This window comes from Oreochromis niloticus, linkage group LG4, assembly GCF_001858045.2.
Source record: "Oreochromis niloticus isolate F11D_XX linkage group LG4, O_niloticus_UMD_NMBU, whole genome shotgun sequence".
Classification (NCBI taxonomy): Eukaryota; Metazoa; Chordata; class Actinopteri; order Cichliformes; family Cichlidae; genus Oreochromis; species Oreochromis niloticus.
This window is the reverse complement of record NC_031969.2, coordinates 29226418-29237703: the sequence shown is the minus strand read 5'-3', so window position 1 is coordinate 29237703 and position 11286 is coordinate 29226418. Positions and strand designations below refer to the sequence as shown.

Below are 11286 nucleotides of genomic sequence, written 5' to 3'. Positions count from 1 at the left end.
CGTTTCAGCAATAACCATCCTGTTTTATATGTCCTATATTTTTTACTTTTGTATTATTCCTATCTTTGTTGTTTTGTGTTTTAAGGCGGTCTTGGACATACTTTGCTGCATTGAAGGAAAGGATGAACTTGGAGTTCTGAGGAGCTGATGTTAGTTTGATAAAGCTGTTAACTGTTAAAACAGTTGCAACAAATACAGTGTTTTCTTCTCACCTTTGATCACTGTCCACAACCACATGAGAAAAATAACAGGTTCATTTTGTGGTGACTGTTAAGCCAGCCTAAACCCCCCTACTTGTATTTGTTTGTTTTTTTCTCACAAAGTAACACCATCAGTTATGTTTAGCCTTTTTTCTTTGTCTTTATAAGGCGACATTCTGGCGCTGATGCTCTCAGTCTGACGCTGGCGTGCAGCAAAAACACATGAGACAAGGTGAGTAGCCTCAACTGAAGAGCTGACTGTTTGAGTCATAAAGTTAACTGTTTTGAGAAGACATCATCTTGTGTAGGCTATTAATGAAGTTAATTGAAATGTAATATTATGCTAAATAAGATAGCAGAATGTATTCAAAATAAAAAGAAGTAAATATTCAAGTGTTTAATTTCAAAGCTGAAAACCATGATGGACTTCTGAAAACAAGTATGATGTTTTAAGATGTTAGAAACAGCTGAGTGGCCTTGAGATCTTATAGTTTACTACCATTGTTTAGAACCATTTCACTTCTCTGTTTTTTCACCTTAATTTTTTTTTTCGTTTTCAGCTTTCAACGACACAGGCTCATTAAATAAATATTTCCAGCTCAGTAGCAACATGTTTCAGGTGAATATCTGGATCTGTGCTGGCCTCCTGCTGTCCCTCCCTCACTTTACGTATCAGTTGTGCACAGAAGGGACACCAAAACAGTGCGCCGATGCAGAATTTGCTCCAGGAGCCAATTTGGCCGGGGAGGGCTTTGATATCACCAAAATGGAACGTAAAGGAGCCTTTGTGCTCGACATGAATCAGTGGAAACGTAAAGATAAAACATGCATCCTGTGTACCAACCCTTTCCTGGAGAATAAAAAGCAAAAGCTACCCCTGACAGTGGTGGACTGGAGGGCAAAGCAGTCCTGCAGCGCCAAAGTTTCCACCAAACTTCACAAATCCAGCGAGTCTCTTGTCGGTTCCAGTGTCTCCTCTGTTGAAAACAACTGGAAGGCGAATCTAGATCTACAAGCGGGGAGTAAAGGTGCGTCACTGATGCTGGCTGGTACTAATTCTCACCTCTCGAGTTACTCCATGGAAAAAACCAAGAATGACAAGTACAGCTTCGCAAGCCACAGCATGTCCTGCGAGTACTACAGGTAAGAATATGAGTACTCTGATGCACTGTCCCTTTGTTATCAAGATAAAAACGCAAAAATGCAATTCTGATGTTTAATTTTTGTTCTGAAATCAGCTACAGAGTGTCCAGTGCTCCAAAGCTGCACAGAGAGTTTCGCAAAGCAGTGAAAAAACTTCCCAAAACCTACAGCGCAGAAACCAAACAACAGTTTTACAAACTCATTGATGACTTTGGGACCCACTACATCACCAAGGTGAACCAGAATAACAACAGTGCACCTGAAACACAACACAATTTTATCAGTCATTTCTGAGTTATCCAAAATAACACATGCAGATTGTGTTGGAATATTTGATTCCAGGTGAAACTGGGAGGAAGTATCGAGTCTGTCACCAGCATCAGACAGTGCCAGGCCAGCCTTAAAGGGCTCAGTGCCGAGGAGGTGCAGATGTGCCTCGAAGTTGAGGCGTCTGCAAGTATTAAAGCTACAATAAGTACTCAAACAAAACACTGCAAAAAGGATACACAGCAGACAGACAGTAAGTCTGCCTTCTCCAGCCTCTTCAATGACAGGTATGTAAAAGTTTTCTCAAATATTTCTGATTTGTTATCTCTTCTAACCCAAGCGAGGTGTCAGACTTGCTCTTCCATATCTAAAACACAATAATTAACAGCTATATTATGCCTTGTATCTGGTGGCTTCAGACTTAAACTCCTTAAAGACTGACTCCTCCAGTGTTGTTATGATTTCTTTCTGTCACAGCTGTTCAAGCAACTCTGTCCTCCACAGGTTCACAGAAATAAAAGGTGGTCATACCACAGAGCCAGACCTTCTCTTCTCTGCTGACAAAAATCCAGAAGCCTACAAGGGATGGCTGAGCACATTACCACAAAACCCAGACATCGTCTCATATTCCCTGGAGTCTCTGCATGAGTTACTACCTACCACAAGCAAAGTCAGAAAAGACCTGCGCTCTGCCATTAGTCATTACATCCTGGAGAAAGGCCTGTGGAGAAACTGCACTGATCCCTGTAAGGCTGGAATTAAAACCAACTCACAGGATCCCTGCGTCTGCCAGTGCCACAATGACCCTGCCGTGAACCAAGATTGCTGCCCAACTCGTAAGGGAATGGCGCGGGTCATCATAACAGTACAGCGGGCCTCTGGTCTGTGGGGGGACTACTTCACATCTACAGATGGATACGTGAAGGTGATTTTCAACAAATTAGAAGTCCGGCGTTCTCCTGTCATTTATAACAACAACAACCCACACTGGGGCATGGTCGCCGACCTGGGCTCAGAGGATATTTCATCAGCTAAACTGAGATTTGAAGTTTGGGATGAGGACAACAAGTGGGATGATGACCTATTAGGAGCATGCGAGCCACTTCTGACTGCTGGAGTTAAAGCGGATCTCTGTAATCTGAACCACGGCCAACTGTTCTACAAACTGGATGTGCAGTGTGCTCCAAGTCTGAGCGGAAAGTCGTGCACGGACTATAAACCTTCGCCTATGAATTCAAGTCTGAAGAAGTTCTATGTGTCCCGTCATGCCCATCCTATTCCAGAGGCCATCCTGTCAGAGATGGGTGTGTTTGTGAACAAACCAAGTTCATGGAAAAATCAGAGTATTACTACTGAGAGTCCCAAGTATGATGTAATATTACTGTGACGTAATTCAGACTATAAGGTATCAGCAAAGTTCTACTGATGTTAGTTTAAACCACATGTCAAAATATAGATAATAATAATTAAAAAAACTATAGATACTTGCCCCTGGATGAGACTCACTTTCCAGTGTGGCCTCTATTGAAGCTTTAGTTAAAGCAAAATTCATCGTAAACAATGTATCCCATCCATGGGTGCTGGAGCCTATCCCAGCTGGTTTAGATTGAGATGCACGTTACACCCTGGACAGGTCGCCAGTCTGTCGCAGGGCTAACACATAGAGACGGACAGCCATTTGCATTCACATTCATGCCCATGTGCAATTTATGATCACCAATTAGCATAACCCCACTAACTGATCTATGAAACTATCTACTGATAATAAAAGAAAACAAATACATCTGTGATGAAAGAACTGGCAGAACAAAACATCAGAAAACATCTTTTTTATCTTTAGTTTTCAGTGAATGTGTCTGTGACAACATCTTTAGCAGTTCAAAGTAAAGGTTATACTTCTGCCTACTGGTAATAAAGCCTGAGCTATCTCATTATGATCACTGCAGCTGATCATATTAAAGCTGAAATCCAAGTTTAATTCATTTTTTTAATTCAAAATCATATATCTGCATTATTTTAGCAAGCGTTCATTTTTATTTCTCATGTAGAGGCACTTATAACACGCGCTAGCCTGTTTTATTCATTTTAGTTGCTTTGTCGACCATTTATATAACGTGACTCCCATTCCTTAAGGTAGCGAGAGAATGAAAAGGATTCATATTTAGATATTTTTCATGTAGTGCTGTTGAATTTCATAGGTTTCCTTTTTTTAAATAGTTGTTCTTTTTTGTATTTCTGCAACCTAGATTTATTTTTCTTTTTTTTAATCAATGCAAAATAAAATGTCTTTTCAAAATACTCTTATGCTGATATGTATGAGGCCTCATTTCCATTTCTACAGATTACATGCTTTTCTTTGTCAGTATTTGCTGCTTAAACTGTTTCGTATAATAAGCGTTTGTGAGACCACGCCACTTGTACAAAGTGAAGAAACCTTGGTTCTCAGGAACCCACCACTCCCTCCCACCACTTCAGAGAAATGATAGGTTTGTGGTCTCTGGTTCCTCACTGACTGGAAAGCCAGTCGAGCTTTTATGTTGTCACTACTTGTGCAAGTGTGTCTGTAGACCATCGTTTCCTCCCCCTTGTACTCGGTAAGCTGAAGACTGATAGAGCTATTAAAACACTGTTTGTTTCCTCTCTGTTCTTTTAAAGACCACTGTCACTTCATACCCCACCCCCTCACCCCACCCCCATGCCCTGCTTTTGTGACTCTTATACATTAGGCACTGGTATTCCTGCTAACTGCTATCAGTTTCACAGTTGCACTGTGAACCATCAAGCTGAAGGTGAGTCTTTGCTGGTGTGCTTACATCGATCTTTTTCTTCACTGAATGTACGCAGCAATATGTGTATTTGTGTGTGTGGTGGTGGGGGGGATCATATCATTCTGCATTCTGCAGCAGAGGTAATTGTGTGGTAGAGTTTAGTCATATTGCATCTTTGAAAGCAATGCATTTAAATGTTCAGTGAGTTGGTATGTGTAACTCAAGGCCATTGCAACACGGAGCCGTTTAAATACAACAAATTCTAAACCAGAGTCGTCATAGAAGATTTGGAGACTCAAAAGCTTTTTAATGAGGAAAAAATACAATAATTCTGGTTTTTAAAAAATCCAGTAGAGTAAAAAAGAAAACAGATCAAAGGGTAGGGAGGATGCCACAAGGTAGGAGAGTCACAACAGATAACGTCTGATCACATGTGCAGTCTGACTGTGCAAAAGTCTTGGCCAACCCCTCTTTATATTTTGCTGAGAAAATAATAAATAGATGAAACTGAAGCACGTGCAAACATACATGGAAACGCAGTACTTAAGACAAAAACTGATTTTGTACAAATCTGATAAGTTTAAATATCAGTATTTATTCTTCAGGACCACCTAAACTCTCTTGAGCAAGCTTTCTAGCAGTTTCTTAAGTAATCTTCAGAAGTGGTTCTTCTGGCTTCTTGAAGAACATTTCAAAGCTCTTTGGAATTTCTCAAGATGTTGTTTCTCAGCATCTTGAGAAACAACTAACAACAGCGGTGTGGGATCACACCGCTTCAATAATGTTGAGGTCTGGGCTCTGATTTGGCATACGACAGTCTTTTCGCCTTGTTCCCCTTCATTAACAACAGCTCTTTCATAGCCACCTATCCACTGAGACCACTTCTGATGAGGCTTCAGCAAACAGTGGACGGATCAAGTGAAGGTCCAGATGCATCTCTCGGGTGTCGGGACTTTGCTGGATTTTTTTGACCTCCTGGACTTTAAGTTAAAGAAGTCCAGTCACTTTATTTGAAAGGTCCTCAGACTGCGCCAAGTTTTTGGCTAACAGCATTTTGAAAATCATCTCGTTGGTGCAAAAATGTCCGTGCTATCATTGTCTTTTATGTGAAGACACAAAAATGCTTTGAGTTAGGTGGAGGGGGCGCAACAAAAAAACACTCCTTAGGAACTGGTCGGGTACAAGGACTGATTAAAAACGACTGTGAAATAAGTGTCCAAAGAAAACCTTTGAAAGGCCTTCAGAAAGCCTGGAGAACTGTATATTTAGCTCCTTGTAAGTAAGTAAATACGTAAAATGTTATTTGTATAGCACCTTTCAAGATAAAAATCACAAAGTGCTTCATAGAAAAGCTAAAACATAAAAACATAAATCAACCAAAAGCAAGTTTAAAAAGATGAGTTTTTACCTGTTTTTTAAATGAAACCACTGAGTCCACAGATCTCAGGCTCAAAGGAAGGGAGTTCCAGAGTCTGGGGGCCACAAACGCTCTATCGCCTCTCGTTTTCAGCCTCGTATGTTGGACAACCAGCAACCCCTGATCACATGACCTCAGGGACCTGCTGGGGATGTATGGATGTAAAAGATCTCTGATATAGGTTGATGCTTGTCCATGCAGAGCCCTAAATGTCAAAGTCAAAATCTTGAAGTGGATTCTGAATTATGGGGAGCCAGTGCAACTGGATCAGCAGAGGTGTAACATGAGAGTATTTAGAAGACTTGGTCAGAAGCTTTGCGGCAGCATTCTGAACAACCTGCAGATGATCCACAATAACAGCATTCTTACAATAACCAGGGACCTGACCAGAAACCAACAAAGTATTGATAATTGTAAGCACACAGGGACCGATAGACTGAAAGACATTTTTAAACAAAGATCCAGGTAAAATATCAAGAGAGCAGGAGGACGCTTTCATTGAATTAACTAATTTGACCAGCTCAGGTAAGGACACAGGTAAAAATCTTTCTAAAATAACAGGCCTAGGTGGAGTTGGAGCAGACAAGAGAGACACAGAAGGAGAGATATTGTTCCTGGCATTACTAACTTTTTCAACAAAGAAAGAAAGAAAATTTTCACAATCTTCATTCGAGGTAATTGAAACGGCAGGTGGACCAGGAGCAACGATATCATTAATGGTGTCGCCTCTGCTCGTTGATACTAGGTCTGAGAAATAGGCAGCCCTCGCATCACGAACTGAAGTGTTAAATGCAACTGAAAGGTCCTTTAAGTGAAGGAGATGAACATGTAAACGGCTTTAAACAGTGAATGCTGTCATTTATCCAGGGGGACGACTTTGAAACAGGAGCTAATCATGTTTTCACAGGACAAACATTGTCTAAAATAGAGACACAAGAGTTCTTAAAAAGATTTGTTAGTAAACCCACATCGTTATAAGGAGGTAAAACTAACTTAATAGCATCCGGGAATTTAACAGCAGTAGAGGAATTTATGATGCGAGCGCTAACCACATGACGAACAGGAGAGAGGGACAGAAAATATGAGGGGAAGCTCAAGACTTTTACACAGTTCTCTATATTTTTGCAGGAGAATTTGCCCAGAACATCAAAGTAGTTTTGGGATGGAACATATTTGTGCCAATCATGAAGAAGAAAGAAACATTTTAAAATGCAGGAAATGTTGGTTGGACTACTCACAAAACTAGAGAGGCCAACTAATATGAAAAGGGTTATTTCATTCTCAGTTAGCTGAAGAAAACTTTCGGTCCCCTGAAATTTCACATCTTTGGAGCCAAAGTCAGATCTATATCCTTAGTTTTCTCTTAAAAGATCAAAAGTTTTATATTACCCCCCAAAATAACAACCCAAAAAAAGTATCATAGGTAACCTTGTTATAAATGTACCAGTCTTATTTATATTATTTAGTACTTTCTAAAACTAAATGCAAGTCGAAGTGTACTGAAATAAAACAGTTGGTCCTTACTTAAATAGAGCTTTGAGGTACACCACAAAAAAGAAGTCTCAAAGCAAGATGAAATATAATCAGTCAGAAGTGAAACTGATCCACTTTGATGATAAGATTTTAAACCACAGGGCTCTGCAGACTACTAAAGCACCAGTAACATCCAGCAACAGTAAAATAATACTATCTAGTCTGAAGCCACCAAATATGCTTTATGTAGGAGAAAAACCTGACTGGAAAAGGCCTTAGAGAAGTGACCGAGTGCGCGATTACACATCTGGAGAGGGCTCACGCATTATTATAGATGATAGATGTTCATCTTGACTGAAATATTGGGGATTAAACAGTGTACAAAGAGGAGACTGTCTCCGATTCAGGATTTTTAGAGAGACTGAAAGCTTGGATAATTTGGAGAGTTTCGGTCAAGGTTTGCCAAACTGCTGATGTGACCCAGTGAGCCTAAAGAATGAAGCGCTACATAGAGACTATTCCCCGTAGTCATGTCCGGTTATTTATAAATCAGTACCTATTATCCATTGTGTGCTCCTACATAACATTTGTGTAGCCTTATCTGATTTTTACTGCACTACAAAAATCTTAGAGTGTGTTTAAAAATAACAAAAAAACAAGTAAATAAAATGAATCTAAATAATAAATTACTATTCCCTTAAAAAAAAAACTGCCTAGAGAGTGAGGAGCTTTGCAGTCTCGGAGTTCTTCTGGTTTAAAAATGAAAAACTTGATATCTTGTCAGTGTAACTGTTCTTTTCTCTGCACTTGTATTTTAAGTTTAGTTAATTTTTCAAAAACAGAAGACAAATATTTCATGGTCTGTCTTGAAAAATGTTTCTTGAATTTATCATGAATTTATATGTGCTGTTTTATTGCAGTTCCATTGTTAGTGTTCATTTTCTTTAAGCGAAAATTTGATATTTCTATTTAACTGAAAACCTTCATTTGTTTGTTTTTTTAGAATCCACATCAGCAGCAACATGTTTCAGGTGAACATCTGGATCTGTGCTGGCCTCCTGCTGTCCCTCCCTCACTGCACGTTTCAGTCGTGCACAGAAGGGACACCGAAACAGTGCGCCGATGCAGAATTTGCTCCGGGCATCAATTTGGCCGGGGAAGGCTTCGACATCACCAAAATGGAACGTAAAGGGGCCTTCGTGCTCAACATGAATCAGTGGAAACGCAAAGATAAAACATGCATGCTGTGTACCAACCCTTATCTTGAGAACATAAAGCAAAAGCTACCCCTGACAGTGGTGGACTGGAGGGCAAAGCAGTCCTGCAGCGCAAAAGTTTCCACTAAACTTCACAAATCCAGCGAGTCTCTTGTCAGTTCCAGCGTTTCCTCTGTTGAAAACAACTGGAAGACCGATCTAGAAGTTGAAATAAATGACAAAGGTGCCTCTGTTATGCTAGCTGGTACCAATTCTAAACTGGCAGAGTACTCCATGGAGAAAACAAAGAGTGACAAATTCAGCTTCACTAGCCAGAGCGTGTCGTGTGAGTACTACAGGTAAGGAACTCCACCCTTTATGAAATGAATGCGATAGTGTCACACGCTTGTTTTATACTCCTTCTGTCTTTTCTTGTCTTTCATCTCTCTGTGAACAAGCTACCGAGTGTCAAATACTCCAAAGCTGCACACAGAATTTCGGAAAGCAGTGAAAGATCTTCCCAAATATTACGCCCCAGAATTCAAACAACGATTTTACAAACTGATCGACAACTTCGGTACCCATTACATCACAAAGGTAAAGGAAAATATGTAACCACAGTATTTAATCAATAAAAGTTGGCATTGTTTAAGGAAGTAAACTTTTGTTTAAATGTCTTTCATCATCCCAGGTAAAGCTCGGAGGAAGTATTGACTCCGTGACCAGCATCAAGCAGTGTCAGGCCAGCCTGCAGGGACTCAGCTTGGAGGAGGTGGAGCTGTGTCTGGAAGCTGAGGCATCTGCGAGCATTAAAGCCACAATAAAAGCCGAAACAAAACACTGCCAGAAAGCTTCAGACAAGTTGGAAAATAAGAACTCTTTCTCCGACCTCTTCAACGACAGGTACAGAACATTTTATTACACACTGATCAGCAACAACATCAAAACCTCCTGTCCAATATTCCCTCATCGATAACTGATTGGATTGGGATAGGTAATGGGAAAGGTGGGAGCTTGAGTCAACACCTCCAGTGCTTTCTTTAGTCGTTCCTGAGGTTATGTGACGTTGCATTGTCCTGCTTGGCCAGGCTACTTTCAGTCACATGTATGTCTATTTTAAACTACATGAATTCACTTTACCTGAAATATTTTATCTGTTTTCACCCTTTAACAACTCACGCTAATATTTTAAGCTAATATTTCAGCACATCTGTTTGAAATAGTCCCCTCTTTTGCAGGTTTACAGATATAAAAGGTGGGCATACCACAGACCCAGACCTTCTCTTCTCTGCGGACAAAAATCCAGCTGCCTACAAGGAATGGCTGGAAACCCTACCAAAAAATCCAGATATTATTTCATACTCCTTAAATTCCCTTCATGAGTTGCTTCCTACCACATCCAAAGCCCGGAAAAACCTGCGCTCTGCCATTAGCCATTACATCCTGGAGAAAGGCCTGTGGAGAAACTGCAGTGCTCGCTGTCAGGCTGGGATTAAGAGTGACTCGAGGGATTCCTGCGTCTGCCAGTGCCACAATGACCCCGCCGTGACCCAAGACTGCTGCCCAGCTCGTAAAGGAATGGCACGGGTCATCATAACAGTAAAGCGGGCCTCTGATCTGTGGGGGGACCACACCACCGGTACAGATGGTTATGTGAAGGTGCTTTTTGCTGGAACAATGGCTCAACGTACTCCTGTCATTTATAACAACAACAACCCACACTGGGACGCGGTCGTCGACCTGGGCACGCAGGATGTCTCATCAATTACCAAATTCAGACTTGAAGTCTGGGACGAGGACAACAAGTGGGACGATGACCTGTTGGGAGAATGTGAGCCACTTCTGACTGCTGGAGTTACAACCGATCTCTGTCCTCTGCAGCACGGCCAGCTGTTCTACAAAGTGGAAGTGCAATGTGCTCCGAGTCTGACTGGGAAGTCGTGCACGGAATATAAACCCACTCCTATTAATCCAAGTCTGAAGAAGCTGTATGTGTCCCGCAACGCTCATCCTATTCCACCGGCCATCCTGTCAAAAATGGGCGTGTTTGTGGACAAATCAAGCTCATGGAAAAACCAGAGTTTTACTCGCAAGAGCTTCAAGTATGGCATAAAATAACACGCACTTACGAATTTGGTGAGACTTAAAAGGGAAGATTATTTCTACCTGGGCCAAAGGGGGTGATGTATTGATTTGTTTGGTTATTTATTTGTTTGTCTGTTTTTCAGGACCGAAAACAGATCTCAGGATTCACTTGAAAACCTAACCAGAAGAGCCTCGACTTCGACGTGAAGGATTCGTTCTTTGCTTTCATCTTGCAATTTCTAGACTATACCTTGTCCATCACTAATATTCCTCCATATAGGATCATTTGTGCAATGTTTTAATGTTCTAGATGTCAGAAAACTGGATTAATATATTCAAATATATTTAATAAATATTTTGATGTTTATGGATGTATGCATTTGTATCCCATAAAGCCAGTTAGATATGAAGACATTATGTAGCCATGTCTGTTGTAAATCATATAAAAGTTTCTGCTAATCCGGCTCAACCTTAATTTATAATTTTATTATTCCTCATTAATAATGATTTTATCTACATATTCATTAGCAGAATGAATTTTACTGCATTCATTTTGCAGCAGTTTATGTGTCAGTTCAAGTATTTGCACTATGTTCCAATATACCATATGTATTTTATTCTCACTATAAATGCAGCTTTATTATGCACAATAAATATATAATATCTGAACACTTTGTTCTTGTCGATATTTCACCCTGCTTTTGGTGGTAGTGTTTACTTTATCTTTGGCAATGTCA

At 40.4% G+C, this 11286-nt stretch overlaps 2 protein-coding genes across 2 annotated transcripts; both read left to right on the top strand.

Moving 5' to 3' along the window:
* Positions 1 to 368: 368 nt before the first annotated feature.
* Positions 369 to 3621, top strand: LOC109202044 (perforin-1). The gene is made up of 5 exons (XM_025906636.1): positions 369 to 432; positions 761 to 1343; positions 1439 to 1577; positions 1686 to 1897; positions 2115 to 3621. The coding sequence occupies exons 1-5, from the start codon at positions 423 to 425 to the stop codon at positions 2995 to 2997; spliced, it is 1827 nt and encodes a 608-aa protein (XP_025762421.1). The 5' UTR covers positions 369 to 422; the 3' UTR covers positions 2998 to 3621.
* A 655-nt stretch (positions 3622 to 4276) lies between these two features.
* On the top strand, positions 4277 to 11218 carry LOC100700894 (perforin-1). The gene is made up of 6 exons (XM_003442399.5): positions 4277 to 4399; positions 8272 to 8823; positions 8923 to 9061; positions 9156 to 9367; positions 9703 to 10600; positions 10693 to 11218. The coding sequence occupies exons 2-5, from the start codon at positions 8291 to 8293 to the stop codon at positions 10580 to 10582; spliced, it is 1764 nt and encodes a 587-aa protein (XP_003442447.1). The 5' UTR covers positions 4277 to 4399; positions 8272 to 8290; the 3' UTR covers positions 10583 to 10600; positions 10693 to 11218.
* Positions 11219 to 11286: the final 68 nt, after the last annotated feature.